The sequence below is a fragment of the Mytilus trossulus genome, chromosome 4 (genome assembly GCF_036588685.1).
Source record: "Mytilus trossulus isolate FHL-02 chromosome 4, PNRI_Mtr1.1.1.hap1, whole genome shotgun sequence".
Lineage (NCBI taxonomy): Eukaryota > Metazoa > Mollusca > Bivalvia > Mytilida > Mytilidae > Mytilus > Mytilus trossulus.
This window is the reverse complement of record NC_086376.1, coordinates 82757495-82781951: the sequence shown is the minus strand read 5'-3', so window position 1 is coordinate 82781951 and position 24457 is coordinate 82757495. Positions and strand designations below refer to the sequence as shown.

Sequence of the window (24457 nt, the reverse complement as noted above, 5' to 3'; positions counted from 1 at the left end):
CTTCATTGAATAAGGCCTTTAAACTGCCTATGACTGCCTATGACTAGTACATTCAAAAGTAACAGCCATGTTATAATGAGTCGGTATTTGGAGTAATAAAAGAAATGGTTAAATTTTATCAACTGTACATTCTTTGTACAACGTATTTAAGAAAAAAAATAAGCTGTAGGAATAACTAATAGACCTAACCGTTAGTTGTTTTGTTGAGAGATCTGCAATGCACTGTTGATTGTAATCTGGCTACTGTCAAAGCAAGCTTCACCAACTATACAACGACACATTTTAAGTATTGTGTATGCATTATTATAGATTTAACGCCTTTTCAAATGAATTTATTGGTGTATAAACTCGACCATTGCTCTGACAAACAAATGAAAGTCCGAAGGACTTTTATGATATGTTTGTGAGTGAATTGGTCCAGTTTATACACCAACAAAATCATTTGAAAAGGCGTTTAATTTATAATTATTAATATGAGCGTCACTGATGAGTCTTATGTAGACGAACCGAAACGCACGTCTGGCGTACTAAATTATAATCCTTGTACCTTTGATAACTATTTACACCACTGGATCGATTCAACTGCTGGTGGACATTTTCCCGTTTGCAAAACTTTGATTTTTTTTCGAAAAACTAAGGATTTTCTTATCCCAGGCATTTATTAACTAGCCGTATTTTGCACAACTTTTTGAAATTTTGGATCCTCAATGCTCTTTTACTTTGTACTTGTTTGGCTCTATAAATATTTTTATATGAGCGTCACTGATGAGTATTATGTAGACGAGACGCGCGTCTGGCGTACTAAATTATAATCCTGGTACCTTTGATAACTATTTACACCACTGGGTCGATGCCACTGCTGGTGGATGTTTCGTCCCCGAGGGTATCACCAGCCAAGTATTCAACACTTCGGTGTTGACATAAATATCAATAATGTGGTCATTTTCCGTTTACAAAACTTTGATTTTTTTTCGAAAAAACTACGAATTTTCTCATCCCAGGCATAGTTTTTGGTGGGGTTCGTGTTGTTTATTCTTTAGTTTTCTATGTTGTGGCATGTGTACTATTGTTTGTCGTTTTGTCTTTATCATTTTTAGCCATGGCGTTGTCAGTTTGTTTTAGATTTATGATTTGACTGTCCCTTTGGCATCTTTCGTCCCTCTTTTACTTTAGCCGTATTTTGCACAACTTTTGGGAATTTTGGATCCTCAATGCTCTTCAACTTTGCACTTGTTTGGCTTTATAAATATTTTGATATGGGTGTCACTGATGAGTCTTATGTAGACGAAACGCGTGTCTGGCGTACTAGAGATTAATTACAGTCCTGGTACCTTTGATAACTAATTAAACACCAATAAATTCCTTTTAAAGGCGTTAAATCCTTATAATTCCATAAATTGGAGATATGGAATATTTTTTCTACACTCCTTACCTCTATCATACGCAAAGTGTATATTCATGTCATTGAATAAGCCTGTTGCATGTATATATTTGTCGGTTAACGCAAACATAAGTATGTACTCAATGAAATGTGATAAAAAGTATACTGCAAAAACTCTTATTATCATCTTGAATAAATTTTGTTGACATCAATGTTATTATCGCCGCCATCTTGGTTACATTGGTTACGAAAAGAAGTTCGGTCAACGTCGTTTATCGAAAAATAACCAACGTCGAGATCAACTACCGAAAGTCCTCTCGACCAATCATATCAACGCAATCTCTATTAAGCAAATCATATTAGAAATATTACATTTTAAAGTCTTTTTAAATGATTATTAATCAATGGTATTTCAGATGCGGTTGTTGGTCTTTCCTTTTGACAATGATTTTGTCTGGTATCCTTCACATGCTTGTCCTGTTAGACTTCTGACACTTTTTTCTGATGGTATCTTATGCAAAACCTAACACTGCTAAATTCATTATATATTCTATGATTAAACAAATAAACTTATATTTATGCCTTATATTGAAAATTATGTTCAGCTGTTTATTATTAAACTATTTATTGTCAGAATTCAAGTCAATATGACATTAATATTTTTAGGTCAACATTGTTGAATTTTTTATTGATGAAACCAGAGTACCATGATTCCTATTGTGTTGTCTTTTATAAAACAAATATTTACCTCTTACATTTGAGTATATGTAAATATCATCCTTACAATTTACTCCACGCGTCCCCGTCTGAAGCATCTCAAAACTAATTGAATTCTGTAATATGCATTATCAAATTTCAAAAGGATATGAAGTATCTTCAAATATCAGATATTACTGAATATACAAACACATACTACACTGCATAATTCGATTTGCTGATTTTCAGTAAAGGACAAATTTGAAATGCTTTCAAACAAGTAAGATTGTAAAGTATAAATACTTCGACAAACAATTCAAATCTGATATCGAATTAATAATCACAGATTGCACTTGATAATTAATTTTTGATTGCAAGTGGGTACAGAGTAAATGACAAAATTCTATAACTGCAGCTTGAATCGAATTTCTAACACCTAAACAAACAAATTGGAAATAAATGACGACTATTCAATTACAAATTATGCGATAGAATTGCGTTTTTTGTTAATATGTGGGCGCAGAATGAATGAAAAAATAATAAAATACAGAACAAAGAGAATGCCAATATAAGTACTTTTGCAAACAAAATAAAAATTTGAAAATTAAAATATAATATTTTAATCTATATTTGATTGTAATTCAAATTTTTATATAATTCCGGTTGCCTCTTCAAGTCAAATAATGGTTATGGTTTCATTTTAGTTTTTAATTTCATTTTTAATAAATACATTTAGCATAATCCAAGTTTTGTTGAGGTGAAATGTACTTAATTGTTTCTTTATTTTATTTTCTGTATTGACTTTTTGTACACAAATCAACTTTGGTATTGCACTAACTGTTATCACAAAGTTGCTGCGTAAAATTAATCGGAAATACAGCGGCTGAGATTAGAATAATTAATAGCATGACTTATCTAAAAATTAAATAAATTGGGTTTGAATTAAGTATCAACTTTTCATTAAAATGGTATTATAAAGAACCTGTAACTTTTATTGAATGTAATACTAATATAACAGAGTGAAAGGTTAAATCACAAAAATACTGCACTCCGAGGAAAGTTCAAAACGGAAAGTCCCTTATAAAATGGCAAAATCAAAAGCTTAAACACATCAAACGAATAGATAACAACTGTTATATTCCTGACTTGGTACAGGCATTTTCTTCTGTAGAAAATGGTGGAATAGCTTGATTTTGTAGCTAACCTCTCACTTGTATATGTGAGCTGGTTATTCGTATACCTTCTTCTGTGTGTCTTAATATTCCTCTGATTAAGATTAATTTGGTAAATTCTGACACTTTATTGTTCTTATTCTTACTTTGTAACCTTGTTAGTGGATACTTTATTCACATCTTTAAGACTTATATCATATTAAACATTGTACAATGGTTGAGAATTGTGTATTTATTGTTATAAACCTGTCTAGACTCTGGATAATTTAAAGCTAGTAGACACATTTTATTGTATACACTCTTCTGCCTTTTGTGGTGTTTTTAGTTGTTAAGTTGCCATTCCATTGATGTATAATCAATTATTTTTTTTAACATTATATGAAAATAAATTTACTGACTGATTGACATTAAGATGGTAGTTTATTGACAGTTCTAATGTTTGGACAAAAATGTCTGTCTAGTATCAAGCTTTGTTTAGTCTGGTGAAGGTTGTTCAGTCTGGTGAAGGTTGTTCAGTCTTGTGATGGTTGTTCATTTCCAACAATACAGACCGACAATTTTCTCTAATGAGTTGGAAACTCAAATATCTTGATACACTAGATCTCCGAATTTTCAGTAGATGTGTACTGGTCATCTGCCAGTTTATGTTCTTCGATAAAAAGACATTATTGTAAATTTTAAGTTATTTGATATTTCTTGCGCACAAACTTATTTAAATCAAATATTTCAAGGGGTAAGGATGGTACAGTTCATATTTACCAAAAGCTACATGATATAGGAGAAAACAACAGTGTTTTGCATTTACGCGGAACTTATACTCAGAGATGAACATATGAATTTCAGATTCTAGTACTGTTTTCATTATAATTTAAAAAACAAATCTTATCCTTTTATGTTATTTTTGGGGATGATTTTGGGTTTCATTACAATTATTGTTTGTGTAATATTTATTTATTTTTTCCATTTTTGTTATGGGGTGGATCTTCTGTATTTGACCCATATACTAACGTAATAGTATACCCATTTTTGTATGAGATGGCCTAAAGCAAAATGTCAAGTCCCTATTTTTCTATGTCTGCAAATATATAGTTTTGAAATAAAAACAGGAGTGATTTTGTTTTAATTTGACAATAGACACTATTAGTAGAGATGCTAATTGGGATTTCAGGCATAAAAAGATATAACAATGTATATGCAACATTTTATACTATTTTAATCAGTGCTGTTAAGTTATACTATTTAAGCAATTGAGTCTTGGTATTGTGAATTCAATAGGGCAAAATATCGTATTGTGAATTCAATAGGACAAATAACCGGTCATAGTTGTACGAAGCAACACTGCTGTACTAAGCAATTCTTACTCGTACATTTTCCATGCCAAGTGTTCTTTTACTGTCTTATTTTTATATCATTGTCGACCATAAAATATTTTATTTTATGGCAAAGAGTTTAAAGAGTTCGTGGAAAATTATTCCCTAGATAGCATAATGATTGAACCTGACATTACTTGTACTTGGAACATGCACACTTTAACGTAATTAACTGATTGTATTTGTTGTTTAGGTAAAACTTCTTCATTCATCAAATATTGTTTTAGTAACTTGTTAATGGTAATCAATTTAACATGCTTAGTTTACTTTTTACAAGTTAGTTTATTATTGTGTTTAATTTTGATTTTGAAATCTGAGCTTTCTCTTGAAAAGATTAAGCAATACCAGTTCCATGTCAAACCATGTGGTAAATTTTCTAACAGCTGATTTACTGACTTATGTGGCCGAAAATAACATTACATATATACATATAGTCCTTGCATTTGTTTGTACTGTATTTCTAGAGTTCTCATTTTGCCGGTGTTTTGATCATTGTCATATTGGCGTGAGATTTGAAATAAAAGTTGTTATCTGCAATCTGTTTCTATGTACGATTGCGGTTATTTGTTTGTTGTTGGTTGTTGTTCAGTGTTTCTGTTGGTCTTTTGTTTCCCTCTTATAATTGAAGTGTTTTTGCGGTGTTAGTTTGTTGCCAGGATGAGTGTTTGCCTAATCGGATTTTGCTCAATGAATAGCGGTATACTACAGTACCTGTTTATTTAGGTGCAATTATTTGCTGAGATGTGAATTGTTAAATGACAGCAGCATCTATATGTCTAAATGTGAAATAGAATAAATCTTGCTAAGATGTTTTTTGTTTGCCATTGAGGTTTCGTACGAATTCTGCTTCATATATTTAAGATTTGTTGAAACTGCCTCTATCGTGAATGATGTAGTGTATGATTGCAATATTTTTTGTTAATTTCAAGTTCGTGTTTTTTTAATGTATAAATAAGTATTTACTTTTTAAAAACCTTGTACCATTTTTTCAAAAAAAGTTATACTTAAAAGGTCATTTTCAAGTATAGAGCAAGAACTATTCCAGCCTTAGTGTTCCAGACATCTGGATTACATAAAACAATAGAGTAATGCCTTAACGAGTCCTAATTTGTTTCATTGGAGGAAATGCACTTTATATTACATTATATTGATCAATGTGTGTTGGAAATGTTATTTATATTGTATATTGATCTTATTTAATGTCACGAGTCCAGACAGAAGCGATAATTCGAAGCACAATACGATTAAAGACAAAATAAACTTCATCTCACATCAATATAGCTGTTAAACTGTATAAAAGTTTAAAAGCTCTGTATTTATAAATCTGAAACAACCCTTTACTACGCATGTGTTCTATAATGTTCATGTTTACAATGAGGCCAGATTCCGCACATACTTTGCTAGTTTAATTTTGGCACAATCTATGAAATACTTAGATTAAAGGATGAGGCTAATTCCTCGTGAAGGTTTAGTTAAAAAATAGCTTATCAAAATAACCTTTCAAATTTTGTGTCTCTGTAGTAAATAAGCATATTATTATTGTGAGTGTGCATGTTAAGTGTTTGTTTTTTGGTGCATATGATCAAAGTAAAAACACATTGTTGGAAAAACATTTTAAACTTGTTTTCTGCTGTAGTAAATAAACATGAGTATTGCAAGTACGCATGACAAATGACATATTAAATAGTGCGCAAGAAATATTTATCAGGTTTGTTGTGAATTATTATGGGGTTGAACATGTATAGAACATACAACGACTTATTATATATCAAGTCATAAAAAATCAACCCGGTCTCAGCAAAAGATCGTTTTTTAAGTATTTTTTTTTAGGGTTTTCAATATAAGGCTGATCTTTTTTACCTTTGCATTCAATATACATTGCCATGGTTATCAAAACTATCATGTACGAAGAGGGGGGCAAGGGGGGTCCCCATAACAGCAAAACAGTGAATTGATTTTGTGAAAAACAGATAACAAGGAATTGTAAAGGGATAATAACAGATAACAGTAAATGAAATTTGAAAATAAATCTGTCCAGGACCAATCCAGTAGATGACTTGTAGATCTTAGTATAAAACTTGTGGTATGGACCTAGAAAATTGTAATTTTTTTAAACAAAATGTTTCGGCTATTGAGGCAGTTCTGCCTTGGTTGATTTTATTTCCTTAACTTGTATAACAATAAGTTAAAGTATGCATGTTGAATTTTTCTGAACACAATAACTAGTTTCTGTTTTTGATATAGGGATACTTTTAATCTAGGGCATTTGAGGGATCAATTTTTAATGATTTAGGTTTTTTTATTTAATTTTTAAAAAAAGTGCAGCAAATGACAATTTATTATCAATTTAATTTTTTGATTTTTTTTCTAAAAAGCAATATATATACTTTACAAGTTATAAAAAAAAAACCAAACCATTGATGCACAATAATTATTTTTATTTAATGACCTCATAATAAAACTTACTTATAAAATACAAAAATACCCAGATCAGTGGAGACAGGACATGTAACTGTAACATGCATGCCAGTTATGGTTATTCTGATAATAGAAATTGACTCAAGTGACAATTCTGATAGTATAATAGAAATTGGACCTAGTGAAAATTTGGATAACACCAAGTGAAACACCAATTATGTAACTTATTTGCAATTATAGAATATGGAAAATTTGGGTACAGCATTGGAGAAGCTGTAGGATTTTAAAAAGGGTATTTGTCGAAAAATTTAACTGAAGACACATCTGTATTTGCATCAATGGTTTCTCAGCTTCAATTTTCGCCATGTGAATCAGTTAAAAAGCTTTTAAAAATATGGTGGTCAAGGTTCTCTTTCATGTAAATGAAAAGAGAGGGAGTTGCACTTATAATATAAATGCTAAAGAAGAAGATGTTGTATAATTCCCAAAGCCATAATTCAAACCCACACCACTTAGTAATGTAAAACAATTCAAAGGAGAAAAATAACTGTCTAATTTATCCACAAATTAGTGAACGAGAAACTTAGTAACACAGTAACAAACTACAACCACTGAATCCAGGCTCCTGACTTGGAAATAGGCACAGACAGAATGTGACTGCGTCAACATTAGCATGCTAGTTGGTGTCCAATCCTCCCCTAATCAGGGACAGTGGTGTAATAGACAAATAAAGATTATTAATGTATGTGGTCATTGAATAAAAAAAATCTATAGGGTGTACCAATTCTTTTTTTATATCAAATTCCATACTATAAGTTATTGTACAAGTAATAAGTGAATTATAATTTGTACAAAATGCTACATGTTCACAGAAAATGGAACTTATTACAAAGGATAACAATAATTTATACCGGATTGGTCCTGGGTCCAATTGATTTTATATGTGTATGTGATGTATGTTACTGAAATTCTTCTGCAAATACAGGGCCACCCGATATCACCAGTAGAAAGACCCCAATAGATATACATTGTAAGAAGATGTTGTAAGCCTTCCAATGAGACTATTATCCATTCAAATCACAATTTTCAATTATGTATCTTCAATTTCTACGGAAGATTGGCTGTCAAAATGCTAACATTCAAATTTTCAATAACAGTTCACACTAACAGCAAATAGAATCTCACAATAACAGATAACAAAATAGAAAATAGTCCTATAACAGCTAACAGAGAATAAGACAATAACAGCTCACAGTAAATATATTTTCAGAATAACAGATACTGTGGATTCATTAATATTCGTTGGATACTAATTTTCGTGAATTTCGTGGGTACTGGTGAACCACGAATTCAAATGTCCAACGAATAGCATATTTTGAATAGGCTTTATATACAGCGATTCATAAAACCACGAAATTTAATATCCACGAATATGCAAGTTTTCAGCAATCCACGAAAATTGGTATCCACGAAAATAAATGAATCCACAGTAACAAAGAATTAAAGTGCCCCTTAACAGCATAACAGATAAACCCCTTGCCCCCCTCTATAAAGGCAACCGTAGTGTACCGCTGTTTGAAATACATAAATCGATTTCGGAAAAAAACAAATCCGGGTTAAAAACTAAAACTGAGAGAAACACATCAAATATAAGAGGAGAACAACGACACAACAGAAAAAATAACTTAAATGTTACACAGCATCGAACTATAATATAACAATCATTGACAATGGCAATTTTCCTGACTTGGTACAGATCAATTTTTAGAAAAATGGTGGGTTGAACCTAGTTTTTGTGGCTAGACAAACCACCCGCTTCTATGGTAATGTTAAATATAAAATTAAACTGACAGCATTACATAACAGGACTAAAATACAAATAAATGGGAGGACAGGACGGAGAAACACACAAATAATAGCTATCAAAACGTGTCAGACATTGAAATAAAAAAATAACATGCTTTTGTACACCATTTCTTAAATGTTTAATTTTTCATTAATGTTTATACATATACGTGATCTCTCTCGTTTACATCTCTTTAAACCAAAAAAAATTACTTTAAATATTTGTTGGCACGCTATCAAGAAACAAAAGTGCAATACACATATATTTTCCATGAAAATAAAATTTGACCCCTGGTCATTGTAGTTTCCACTATATCTTACTTTTCTCTTTAATCAACGCCCAAACCTAGTAACAAAATGCAATTTTAAAAACGTGCATGCTAACTGGCCATCTTATATCATCATTTCTATGACAACATAAATGTGTATCCTTGTTTAGATAATGCCTCATTCTTTCATATTTTCCCAGCGATTGATGTATTACACCGCTAAGGTTACATAGCCATTATCCAAAATGACTTTTAAATATCATATAAACATGGAAGAAAGACATTGAAATATGGGGTGCTTAAAATGAAATGAAGTTGAATGCAAGGCTATTTACACGTGGTATGATCAAATGTCGGAAGTTTAAGATTTTTTAATTGATAGTGTACTTCAAAAAGTTAATAAAAACTTAAGTGCAGAAACATGTTAGTAACAAACAGGCCTGAAGGATTTATCGTTAAATGACAGATTTGTGTCCGTGTCGATTTCTTTCGGCGTGATTCAATAAAGTAATCCGTTAAAATGAAATTGACATTTGATTGACCTGATGTCTGTTGGTTGCTGACATTTTCACCAATTGAATCTGCAAATTTTGTAACGGACTTAAAGACAATCTCGTTATTAGAAATTTAATTCCTCTCTAAATCGCATTATATGAACTATAGAAAGACGCACGATTAAGTTTGTCGTGTGATTTGAGACATGTTTTCAAACTCAATCGCAATTCGATTTTGTTATCGTTAACGAGGTTTATGTGTCTCACATTAATTCTGTTTTGTTTTATATTCTGCTTATTAAATAAAAGCTAGATACCATTCTTAGAGTTTTATATTCCACAAAAACAAAAACAAAACATAAATGTTGTGCGTTTAATCATTGTTCGAGTTTCTTTTTTTTTTTTTTAGAAAAGACTAATCTTTCCATTATTCATCTAATATGATGTTATTGTACAAATCAAATATGCATTCAGACAATGATACTGCAGTGAATAACAGACAGCTCTCCGGTAATGTCTATTTTGTATGCGATATAAATGAGATTCAGTAGTGTCTGGTTTTATGCTATGTACATTTTCTGATAATAACTGTTATGTTTACACAAACAGATATTAATATGTGTATGATTAGATATTATTTTCTGTCTTAATGTGTGAATGCTACGTTACCGTTAACACATTAGCTGTAGCCCATTCTGACAATATATAAATTTATTGATGAAATATGTTAATGCCTGTTTCAGTTGTTTCTAATGTTTTTTTCTCTTATAGTTGGTTTGTTTCCCTTGCTTATGGTTTGTGTCCTAGATTCGTTTATCTCAATCGATTGATGACCTTTGAACACCGGTATACTAGTGTTGCCTTGCATTACATATTGGTCTTTATTTTTGCAAATGGTTACAGATATACTCCTTTGACTGCAGACTACTGTTGCAATAACCTAACCACCTTATTCCTAATTCTTTTGGTTATCACCATATTTTCCGTATTTACAATTATTCCAAATACTATTCGTTACCACACTCGAGATTGATGTTGTCTTTAATTTAATTAAATTGTGCGTTTTAAAAAACAAATGCATTAAGGCATTGAGTAAAATATAAAATAAAATAAAAAGAATAAGTAAATACATCAAGGATCCCCTGTCCAAAGTTATAATTAAATTTGTTTTCTTAAGGAACAAAGATGACGTTCACGGGTTTACTAAACATTAATTAGATATAGGAAGATGTGGTGTGAGTGCCAATGAGACAACTCTCCATCCAAATAACAATTTAAAAATTAAACCATTATAGGTTAAAGTACGGCCTTCAACACGGAGCCTTGGTCTTCTTATCTAATAAGCTTCTTGTAAATTTTGATTGAGATTATTTATGCTAAATCTTTTTAAATATGATTTAGCATGTTCGTTTTATATAATGATTTCATGGATGTCTCCCAATTCAATCCTTGTTGCTAAATTAGCAGCATTCTTTCTAGTTCTAAGTTCTGATTTCCAAAACGCCAAATGAATGATGTCTAAAGATTACTTAACTTGTTACAGATACTTTTAATTGCTATCTCTTTCCTTTTTTGAATATATAAATATTAACATCTTATATATCTTATAAAATATACGATATATCTAGTAAACATACTGACTTTTTTACTATGAAACTCTGTTTTACTGTAACAATATCGTTGCTTTGTTAGTTTAACCACAACATCAACGATCTGCTTAACCTTTCGAAGCTCTTATGATAAACACAGTTTTTGTTCGGCTTCATTTTGCTCAATTATGTGTTCTATGCTATATTTTTATACTGGTGATTGTTATTTTGAGGTTTTGCCATGGACTTATCAATTGATCATCAATTTGTGAGTTTGTATATCCCTGTTTTGTTTCTTGCTATTGCCCTTTTAAACTTCTAATATTGTAATAAATGTATTCGTATACTATATATATAGCATGATTATATTTAGACTCGTTCATATTAGATAATAGAAATGTGCTGAAAATCATTTTATATTTTATTTTCCGATTAAAATTGGTCTTCCTTTTGAAAAAAAGAAGAAAATATTCACTTAAACTTATTACCAATATAATACACAATCAGCTCCAACTGATCTACAACTATAATTAATTAATCATAACATGATATTATCATAATTCTTCCCATCAAAGTTTTCAATGAAATTTCATTTTGATTAATGGTTAATACTGAAATAGCTAAATATTGTACGACCTAATCGATTACTACAAGACTGGTTAAGTTTCAAAATGTTTAATATTCAAGTTTTAATTGTAGTCAATGAAAGTTGAATTATTAAAACGTTAGAACTCTCTGTGGAGACAACTAGATAAATTGAAATGAAAATATTTTTCAAATTCCCATTTAACTGTGTTTTAGGACAGGCCATTGTATCACTTGTCAAGAAATCAATAACATGCATAAAATATTAATAGTAACAGCTTATAATAAATAGGTTATGCATCGTACGGTTCCAAACTTCATTAACAGTTCAAGAAATGCTATCTCTCAAGTGACTGAAGTTGATTGTTACGGTCGTGCTAGAACTGCTCATCTCTTATAATAAAACATGAAGCTATTATTTCACCGATGAAATATTGCCAATACTGATAAGTGATCAATGAAACCACCTGTATTTACATAATGGTATATTCCACATCGAGGCAATACTGTTCAAAGCACTCAATTCAGACATTAAATGAATTGATGATTACCGAAATACTATACTTATATTTACATCAGGATGTAAACTTAAACACAGTAATGTTTTTATTGATGTCATAAAACCAGTAATTTGCAAAGTAACATCTGTTTTTTTTTTATTTGACAGCCGAATAATTGTTCAGTATTTCAAAAAATTGGATTATGAATTTTGGCAAGGACATAGCTAAAAGAGTGTGCGGATTACTTTTCCCTTGATTAAAAAACTACCTATGTGTGTATGGTTTAAAAAGTGTGAATATATATCGCGCTTAAAAATTGCCAAAAACCTTGAGAAAGGAACCCGGATGTTTCGGATGATTATTTATAGACTTTTCCCGCCTTTAAGGAAACATCGTCTGTTCACGAAGGAAAAAGGTAAGCACGAAGAGTATATATATATATTTTTTTTAAGAAAATGTATCCTTAAAAAATGTATATAACTTTGATTATTTTTAATGAATTGGTCTTTCTTTTTTTTTTGGGGGGGGGGGGAGGGGTCTATCGGTTCATACATGAGCCGTTAAGTGAAATTTTAGAGAGAAAAAAAGCTTCTCAAACCCATTAAGTTGTGAATTATTATGTTTTCATAGGAAGCAATTAATTAATTTGGTTTAATATATTCTAGTTATAAAAATGTCCAATTAATACTGCAACATACTGAACATCAAAGCAGGCAATGATCAGTAGGAACAAAGCAGAAAATTCTGATAATTCCAATTATGATTCTGTGTGATGTTCTGTTTTCAAAAGAATGAAAATAAAAATTATGGAAATTTTACAGTGATGTCTCTGGTAACAGATTTTCCATCGTTAGCTTAAATCGAAATGATTAACGTCGTTCTTAATCTATTTCTATTAGAACACCATTGAATGGTAAACAATTTGAAAACCGCCACTTGTTTTCAAATGCGTAGAAATTGTTGTGATAATTGTATACAAATTGTATACAGAATTTAAAAGAAATTTTAGTTGAAAATGTTTTTCTTTAATGACGTTAAAACAACAAAAAATGTTTACGAATATTAAATTCGTATCTACATATTGTGTCGCCTTGAATCCTGACATAGTCTAATACTTTGAGCAGTGATCCAGGAACATCAACTACATTTTCTGGAGCACATGAGCTCATTTGAATTCTTGTTGAGTATTTCTGGACTGTTATCTGTTTTCTATAATAGTTTTCTGTGTTGTGTTTTGTGAAGCTTTTCGATGTTTTGAGTTTGAATATGGAGTGGTCCGTGTTACTTAGACTTTAGTTGTTTAATTTCCCCATTGGTATTTTCTGTTCACTGTTTTTTATATCATCAGATAAACGATTGCGAACGTCTGTTAGTTCCATCGACCAATTGCCAAAACTTAATCGATTCATCGTGTGATGTTTACCCTAATATCTAGCAATGACATACATATTGATATGCGTTTTTATTCCTTCATCCATTTCATTTACCTTATTTACTGGAAAATTGGGATGATTTGTTGTGACTTACATGTTGCTGGTTGATATTCACCGTAAGTTCAGAACTAAGAATTTAGGTAAATACCTTTGCGAAATGTATGATTAAGTATACATTTTTATTTAAGGGTAAGGTGAGGTCCACCTTCAGGTGCAGGATTTTCTCGCTCCATTGATAACCCATTGGTGAGCCGTGGTGTAGTGGTTAGTGCATCGGACTACTAACACAAAGGTTCCTGGTTCGATTCCGGTTCGGGATGAAAATTTCAGGAACTTAATTTTCGGCTCTCCCTTGACACAATTCGCGAGTATTGTCTTGAGGAAACGATGATAGTCCGTCGGAAGGTAACGATAAATGGCTGACCCGTGTTAAGAGAGAGACATATTTCTTGCACGTTAAAGACACCCTTGTAGATTTCGAAAACGAGTAGGCTAAAGCCGCTACAAAGTAGCACTCGCACCTGCAAAGTGGAAAGGGATTTATATAAGTTGTAAAACTTGTTTCCCGATCCACTAGAAATAAATATGTTTAAACTAACTCATTGGTGACCTTCGACTCTTATCTGTTCTTTGATCTGGTTCTTGTCTCTTTGAAATATTCCCCATTTCTATTTCAATTTTATAAAAAAAACATTGTTTGCGTTAGAATACTTTCGCAACATCATAGATCTATAACCCATAGTGGGTATTACCTTCATTGCAAACCCTAACCTGTGTGCCCTTGGTTGTAAAATTATCTAAATTGTAAAAATACAAATAAACCATGCATCTAACAGCTGAGCCATATTTGCACTTAAACATAAATTATTGATATTTTCAATCAAGTATGCACGAGTTAAAACAGAATTAAGTGAACAATATCATTTCAGTCACTGAACAAACACATAACTTGATATGCAATAAATACAAAAGCATTACATCTTGAGTATGCGCAGACACAGCAAATTTTATATCGAATTTCATTCTTTGAATTTCTTTCCTTTTCATACTGACAGTGTAATGGGGTTGGGATTCATTAGGAGTTTTTCTTTGTATATATACTTGCACTTAACAGTAAAGACATTATTATATAATTGAAACGATGGTTAATGCCTCAAACATTTAAAACGATGCATTAAAAATGGTACGAAAGCCTCATTTTCAATAAGATGAAAATAGGCCAAGGGAACAAAGACAATGACCTCAGTCTCATATTTATAGAAAAAAAACAATCTAATTTGAACCAATATTACACTAAAGAAACCATTCGAAGACAAGATGGAATTAATAAAACTGACAAACGATCATATTTATAATGACATGTTTCGATTGTTGTAGATGATTTATTGAATGGTATTCTATTTTAATTCAAGCCCTAAACTGGTTTTTACATGCCAAAAAATGCAATGCATTCTAACTACCCACGTAATAAGAACATATTTTTGAAATTAATCTAATTCACATTTTGTTCCAGTGTGGCATAAGTTCCCGTATGAGGCGAATTGAAAGTGACGGAAAATATTTCAAAGTCAGTTGTTTTAGAATGCGAGTCGTTTTGGTTTTATTTATTTTTTCGTGTGGTAATTTTGTGTGAGTGTGTGTGTGTGTGTGTGTGTGCATGTTTGATTAAGAATATTTTTTAAATCAAAATTCAGTGACTGTCAGTAATACATGTTCAAGTCAGAAATAACCTTTTAACATTTGAGCGTTTTTGGGAATTAATATGGACGACTTTGATTAATTGCGTAATGATGTTCGATATTTCTTCCGTGCTGTTCAATAATAGCTTAAAATACCATAAAACAAATTCCACTTCTTGTCATAATTGTCTTTGTATCAGGACAAGACACTTATCCCATCAAAATAGAGCTTACATGTCTGTATGTTTAATCAATATATTTAAGGAATATAATGATGTCATATTAGAAACAATCTTTTAATATAGTATTACATTATTGCATTTTGTCGAATGGCTTTTTCGGTGTGCCAATTTTACTCTAATATTACTAAATTATAATCTTTTGAAAATTTTAACAATGATTATGGCATCGTGAACTAGTCGTGTGTTGAATACCTCATATAATTTTGTTTGATTTGTGAAAAAAAAAGGGCAAAAGTTTCTATACATAGCAGATAGACGAAAAATGTAAATTTTCTCGTTTTAATATTAAATACAACTTTGAAACATATGTTTTCCACAACGACATATCAGCAAGATAAAAGTCTGCCTCAGACTAAACGATCTCAATCCTTGACCTTTTACTAAATATGGTGATAGTTGTAAAAAGTAAAATCACAAAAATACTGAACTCAGAGGAAAATCAATTTGGAAAGTCCATAATCACATGACAAAATCAAAAAACAAAACGCATCAAAAACGAATGGACAAGAACTGTCATATTCCTGACTTGGTACAGGCATTTTCAAATGTAGATCGAACATTTGTATCTTGTGTTCAACCTTAAAAGAATGACCGCAGAAAATTGACAAGAACCAAGGTTTTTTTTCTGTACTGTTGAAATGACCATTGTTGAATTTGACAAGACGACGATAAGTTTGAAATGACATCCCCTTTTTTCAACAGTAACAAATTTAAAACATTGAAAAGCATAGCTTGACCGATTCATAAGAAATTGCACAGAAACAAAACATATCGCCATATTCAAACAATTAAAAAAAAACACACAACTAATGTACAGCAGAAGTAAACATCTTCAGTATTGAACAAGACCTCGATTTTTTTTTATCAGTAATACAACATTTAAATTAAAAGACTATTGAATGAACAGTTTACAAGTTATTGCATGGAAACCATGGGATTCGACCCACGGCTCACCCACTAAAGAACTCCAAACCAATAACGGGATTTCCGTTGAAAAACCCTTTTAAAAAAACTTGCTTTCAGTGGTTTCCTGAGTTCTTTATGGATAACATTCTCCACAAAGAGTAACCAAACCTTCTCATGGAATATGAAATATAGTGACATTTCTTCAATAAAACCTCAAATGTTGGGATGTTTTATGTACTTTTCATGTTTAATTTAGGAATCAGAAACCATGACCTTTATAACTTGCCGCTACCATTATTCTTATATGATATTTGTTATAGAGGATTATATTCTGTAGAATGTCAAAGTCTGTTTGATGTCAGTTTATCTGCTGTATTAATAGCCTCGATAGCTTAATATTGCATAATTAATATAAATATAAAAAAAAAATAGATTAGAAGCTATTATTTTGATTGATTACCTATTTCATTAAAGACTTTTCAATTTTTTAAATCTTTGAAGATATCTTCATCTAGTAATGCACACTTGAATAACCATTTTAATGAATATATATTAAAATGAAATTTTTTGCTGAATTATAACCTCTGTTGCTGGAAATGAGTCATGCTTTTCATTAGAAAGATTCAACTTTGATCTTTTAGAAGAAAAAAAATACATAATGCTATCAAAGTTAACAATGTTGGTTTTATTCGAAAATCTTGTATGATTGCCAATTAGAAAAATGTTGCTTAGTCTTTTTTTCTATGTTGCGTTTTGTGTACTTTAATTCGTCTGTTTGTCTGTTTCTTTTGTAGACATGGTGTTGTCAGTTTATTTTTGATCTATGAGTTTGTCCCTCTGGCATCTTTCGCCTCTCTTTTGAAACTAGGATTTGTTTTTTCTCAATCGATTTATGACTTTTGAACACCGTTAAGGGTCTTTCCGTTTTGAATTTCCTCGTAGTTTAGTATTTTTGTGATTTTACTTTATACTACCGTTGCCTTTATAAGCCTAAAACAACCAATAATTTCCAGGTCCCTGACTTCGACAGGTACATGTTTTCAGCGCTAAACCATTCCCTTCTCCTCATCATTTGAAAGTGGTCTAGTAATCATACAGAGCCCAAGTACTATTCACATTCCTATTACTTTCAAATAAGTCTCTTTTCGTCGGTTAGTCGGTTGAAAACAAAACTTTACGACAAAAGAGAAGATTTCAGTTTTCCAATTGTGAACTTTCCATTTCTAAGGAGTAAAAAATCCAGCAGCAGGGACTGCGTACGGGGTATACATCTCCCAATTGATACGATATTCCCGTGATTGCATTACTATAATGATTTTCTTGATAGAGTTTTGCTACTCACAAGGAAGCAATTAAATCACGAGTTCCCAATGGTGAAGTTGAAATCATTTTTCATAAATTTTACAAACGCCATCACGAGTTGATTGACCGTTATCGAATAACCGTTTAACAAATGATATCGGATATGTTCCTTACCTCACAACTACAATCCCCTTCCTTTTCATAAATGTGAATTAGAATATTTCCCGGAATTCTTATAACATGAGGAACACGATTGGTGCCACATGAGACGCAGGATCTGCTTACCATTCCGGAGCACCTGAGATCCCCCCTGGTTTTTGGTGGGCCTCGTGTTGCTTATTCTTTAGTTTTCTATGTTGTGTCATGTGTACTATTGTTTTTCTGTTTGTCTTTTTCAATTTTAGCCATGGAGTTGTCAGTGTATTCTCGATTTATGAGTTTGACTGTCCCTCTGGTATCGTTCGTCCCTTCTTTAGTAAGTGTTCAGTCACTGTTCATGCTTTACAATTACAAATTCTGTCCCTGAAAGGAAGTGAACAACTGAAATCACGAAAATGAACAACACGAATGTTATCATCCATATAGTTTTGAAATATAATGTGTAATATATTCAAATGTTTAATACTTCATTCATGTCAAGTTCAATTTTCAAGATTCAAATTCATTTGAAAAAATAAGTATTGTTATTGCCTTCTTGCATTCTTCGCGACTTACTTAAAACCTCATTTGATCATAAGCCTCGAAACAAAAGTGGAATAATATTTCAAAATGATAAGCATTTTGATAGCTACTTTTATGAAAGCTGGGGTTCTGAATATTTGCACAGGGCATATTTAAAAGAACGGTAGCTTTTAAGTATCGTTTTACTTTTCTCTCACCACGTAAATATTTATTATATATGGAAGATTGTTACAGACATTAAATGACGTTCTTCATATACGACATACGACGATCATGCTACATTAGTAACAGAGCTGTTTTGGATGTCTCAGGTGTGTTGTCACAAATTACGCTCATATTTTCCTTAGTGACTGTGTCATTATCAATCATGCAATTCCTAAACCACTTTATGCAAGTAGATTTCTAAATAAGGTTTTCGTATTACGTAGTCGTAATATGTTTTACGACAATTTTATTTTTGTTTTAATATCACAAATAACGATACAGATAGTTCACATATCATTGAATTTAACTCATCTGTTTTACAAATAGGTTAAATTGCTTATACATGTATTATTGTCGTCAATTGAACTATGGTGGATAAATAGACGTACCGGTGGCAATAGTACCACCAAACGATATGTTTATATAGAATTATCCTAATTTAAATATTACTATAAGAAAATACCTTAAATGACCTGGTGGAGAGTTGTCTCATTGGCAATCATACCACATCTTTTTTTATGGTCATACTGGAAAGAATATAAGCATAAATCCAAAGTCGTTTTTAACAAGTCCACAATGAGAAACATATTAAGGATATTTTTTTGATTAGTTTTACTATGAAAAGCGTCTGTGTATATGTGCGTTTGCGTGTGCGTGTAAAATAAATGATAAAACAAATTGACTTATTTACATGATATATATGTCCTTTTCTAAATAATATTTTGCATTTAATAAGATCACTGAAATTTTCTAATGTCTTTTCGTTTTATTGTGTCGGGAATTTATAATCTAATAGATACGCATACGATGCCTCTTTATAGTAGAATCGTTTGATAAAGGTTGAACGAAAAATGAACAGTTTGTCATGAATTTTGGTATAAGGTTTTCTTAAAGAAATTGCTATAAAATGATTCACACCTCATTATATTAGAAGTAATACTTTTAGCATTAAAACCCTTACCAATGTTAGTAGTTAGAAGTACGCTCATTATGGCTAAATGCTGAGGAATAATTTTCCTTCACTTCTTCAAATTTTTATATATTTTCTACGGCATTCGCAATTCGTTTCCCTTTTTAAATGTCCTTCAAAATACCTTTTCATTTTATATCATCAATTTAGAAATCTTCATACCGCTACTGCATTTTGTTCTGCATGGGGGTAATGCCGAAAATCAATCAATAAACAAGATGCATGTTATAAGACATGTGTCCGGTTCGCAACAGAGACATCGGCGTTTTGGTCGACTAACCGATAGTTATGTGTATCACTCGTATCCCAAATTAAATGCTACAGTAAATATTTTCAACAGGTTATTGATTTCGTCTTGTTAGACATAATGTTAAGTCAATGCCAATGGTAGTAATCGAATTTCCACAGAATCTCTGCTATGCAAACAACAATTCAATCAAGTCAAATTGAATTAAAAGTATTCCCTTCGGATCACGTCTGACGGCTTCGTAAACGTGATCTGAATTATTGCATTGTTGAATAGTACCGAAAAGATGATACTTCGTTTGAAAACTTAATGTTTGCCTTTTATAAATGTGATAAGTAAGATTGTAAATGATTAATAGCAAGCATGAGGGCTTGAGCTTCAATGTCTGAAATTACGGTATTTAGTAAAAAGTTTAAGATTGTAGAATATTGTTTTGCGAAGGTGGTACACTTGATCGAGTCAATTGAGTGGTGTTAAAAGTAGTACCACTTTTGGAATGACGTATATTTCAACCCTTACAAAATTTCGACCAAGACGTTTCGATGAATCATACATTATGATTTGACGTTTGACATTGTCTCTTGTTGTTGTCGGAATTGTATAATTCAAATGATGTTTCCCGTTTGTTTAGTTTTTGTGGTTTATTGTTTGATTTTTATAGGGGACGGAAGTTGAGTTTGTTATACTATAGTTATCAAAGGTACCAGGATTATAATTTACTACGCCAGACGCGCGTTTCGTCTACATAAGACTCATCAGTGACGCTCAAATCAAAAATATTTATAAACCCAAACAAGTACAAAGCTGAAGAGCATTGAGGATTCAAAATTTCAAAAAGTTGTGCCAAATACGGGTAAGGTAATCTATGCCTGGGATAAGAAAATCCTTAGTTTTTTCAAAAAGTTCAAAGTTTTCAAGTTATACATGTATATACTGTCGTAAATTAAACTTATCTTAGATAACAGGATTGAAATTTTGTACATGCACCAAACGTACAATTTGGCAACAAAAAGACTCACCAGAGATGCTTGAATAAAAAAAAGCTGTAGTTACAGATACAAGTTATATATATTTTTTTAATAATTGATATGTCTTAGAAATCATATTTATGAATAACACATATTTTTGTTACATTCAATGCCTTCGTGTGTGTTTTTCTCTCAGTTTAACAGTCAAGAAAAACAACATTTACATATGAATATAGCTATATCCTGCGTGTCAGAGAAAACCACGTGTAAATTTTACGGGAATATGTTTTTTTGTCAATAATTACTACTAAAGTTATATATCAACAAATGTTTTTGACATTAATAGATTGTTTACATGTTTAATTTATAAGAATGAAGCTGTTTTATGTAAATGACATAGTTTCTGTCTATTGTAATCTTGAGATATCAAGGATAGAACAATTTTCTTTTTTTCGAATTTCTCCTAGATAAATCTGCAGTTTTATCAATGTAAACGTAAGTGTAAAATTGGCTTGATGAATTTGACATGCTAGCAAAAAAGCTGTCAAAGATATTCGTACGATGATTAAAAATTATCTCTGAAATTGATTAGTACAGTATATTTGTATTGCCTGTAGGGGGGAATATGCACGATTTAAGCAAAAAAATGATATTGAAATGAAGAAATGCCAATCACTCTGTCAGCCACATTCTTACGACTATGGCATGAGGGTATTTTATGAAATGAACTCATAATCATGGACTGTAAGCGACAGTTTCTTTAGTAACTTGATTATCATACAAAACTGCCTTCAATGAAAAATCTTTCTTCATAAATAATTCTTTATATTCTATAAGATACAAATATTTATTTAGTTCAACGAACGCCTTTTGTATGTTATAATCTTCTAAGGTGCAGGAGCCCTAATATATATAATTATAACTTAAGAGCCTATGAATGGCATTTAATTTGAGTAAGTATAAAATGTCATAAATGAAATAAACATGAATTTGCATAAAGGACGTTCATTTAACTGTGTTGGATGTGATACATAACATCGTCATATCTGAATGAGAACGAAACCACTGTAAGGAATGCTTCGTTGTTTTTGCGCTAAATGAAGCTTGCAACATCTTAATGAGGTTTTCGATGGTGGCATATTGCAAAAGAATTAACAACTCCATTATTTTTCATACCCTCATTACAATGATGTTTGTATTTTATTCCGGTCGACACATTTTGCTTTTTTTCAGCTTTAAATTTTTCATTTCAATACTGGGTGTGAACAATGTCCCTTAGCGCTACAACAACGACGCTAAGGTTCCTCTCTGTGTTGTTAATTCGACACATTTTGGTGGAGCTTTCTATTATAGTAATAAATTTGTTCTTGTTATAAATCTTCATGAAGAACTACTAGCAACTAGAAGTATAGCAAGTAATATTCTTTCTTGAATTCCTGATATCAATAGCCCTCCTTAAGACCCAACGGACATACAGGATCAACTCTCATCCCCATTTGGGCCCTTTAATTTGAAAGTAACACAAAAAAGAATGAAGGTTTCTTTATCTCAAGTCATTATCGAATATTTTTATCTTCTAATAATCGACAAAATGTAAACCTTAATGTGGAGAGTGCTAGTTACTAAGTTCTATTTTGAAACACCATTTTAACTTTTGAGTCACCAATGCTTCGTAGTTTTTAGGTTTTGCTTTTAAATCTAGTGTCACGAACACGCATAATTTTTTGAAGCCGATCATCGGCGCATAACGGACATATTACATAACATCCTTAATGTGTCTTTTCTAGAGGAAACGCGCGTCTGGCTTACAAAATTATAAGCCTCCTATCTTTGATGAGTTAACTTTAGCTCTAATAATATTCATCATAACGCTTGTTTAGTACATTTGCTGATCTTGCAAAAGATCAAAATAATGGAATATCCTACTGATATGTTAACTTTATTATTGTTAAGCCATCCTGCAATATCAGCAATGATTCATCAATATAAAATGGAATGAAACGTCAAAATCTATATAACTATGATAAATAGCCAACCACTTAAATATTGCATAGGAATTCTATATAATGAATTTGTTTTACTTGCCTAGATCAATTCGGAAAGTACATAGAGTAACGCAATATATTTTATTACGAATTCTGACATGGTTTATAAAGATATTTGTTTTGTATATGTTTGAAAGTCACTAAACAATAATTGTCTGATACAATAGTTAGGTTTCTAAATGGTTTCAAGGACAATTGAAAACACGTTGAACTTTGGCGCCGAAAAAATGGTTGTATCCAGTACATACTATTTTAAAAAATTCAGAGTAAAAATTTACCTGATGTTTGCGTTCGTATATATTAATTGGTTTTTTTTTCATTTCAAACAATAAAAAAAACACTTTTTTATCAAAATTCATTCTCGTTTCCCATCAAAATGAAAACAAAAACAATGTTAATAAAGGCAACAGTAGTATAGCGCTGTTCAAAACTCATAAATTCATGGACAAAAAACAAAATCGGGGTAACAAACTAAAACTGAGGGAAACGCATTGAATATAAAATGAGAAAAAACGACACAATATTAAAAGGTGACACACAGAGAAACGGACAAAGCATTAGACAAAATCCTATGAGAATAACAAATATAACATCAAAACCAAAATATTTGATTATCAGTCTATATTATATTGAACAATTATTTATGTATGACTTATTGTCTGTTGGGTTGTAGATAACCATAACATCAACTGAATTTATAGGCATTGTGATGAGGGTCTTAACAGAGTTGTTACTATAACTAATAAATAAAAAATGTAATCATTGGTTAATGTCATGCAATCATATAGATTCTCATAAATTGCTAATTCGGAACACTAGTGCATAAAGGTGTAAAAACGTCTATTCTTTATTTACAAAAACAGAGTGTTGTATTCTAAGTTTACCATATTTTAGATAGAAATACTACATTTTAGGTATCTTTAGAAACTTTTCGCGGTTATTGGACGAGGCTCAAACAGAAAATTATTCTGATTATCGTACAAATAGGTAGGTTCTGCAAATAAGGATAGTTAAACTGCAACTAAAAAATTCAGATAGGTGTTCAAAATGCTCATGACCTAGTAAAGAATTACTACAAACATTCTTTAACATGCTGAGAGTATGTCATTCTTCCTACTTGGGTTACATTTATTTTCTAATAATAGAGTTGCAATATCTCACGTTTCTTTGTTATTAACTATTGTTTAAATACATTGTCATTATTAAAGTTTATTTTAAAACCACACCTAGTAAAGATATCGATGTCTCATTATTCAGATAGTAATGTAAAATACATCTTTCAAATTGTCCCAACTGTAAACGAATTATAGAAAACCTCGGACATTTTTACTTTTTGTAAATATTAACATTGGGAAGAATGTAGTTTCATGAAAGTAAGCATGGCTTTTTGGAGGTCAATTATAGTCAGGAATCTGATGTACAGTAGTTGTCGTTTGTTTATGTAATATATACGTGTTTCTC

General features: G+C 31.1%; 1 protein-coding gene across 6 annotated transcripts in view; it reads left to right on the top strand.

Moving 5' to 3' along the window:
* The window catches only part of LOC134716136 (Kv channel-interacting protein 4-like), a 180024-nt gene that overhangs the window by 135713 nt on the left and 19854 nt on the right, over positions 1 to 24457 (top strand). The window contains exon 1 of one of the 6 annotated variants that reach the window (XM_063578925.1): positions 12311 to 12734. The exons of the other annotated variants lie outside the window; for them this stretch is intronic. Within the exon in view, the coding sequence (XP_063434995.1) occupies positions 12590 to 12734 (145 nt within the window). The 5' untranslated portion in view covers positions 12311 to 12589. Of the gene's footprint in view, positions 1 to 12310; positions 12735 to 24457 lie in introns of those variants that run through there. 6 annotated transcript variants of the gene reach the window in all.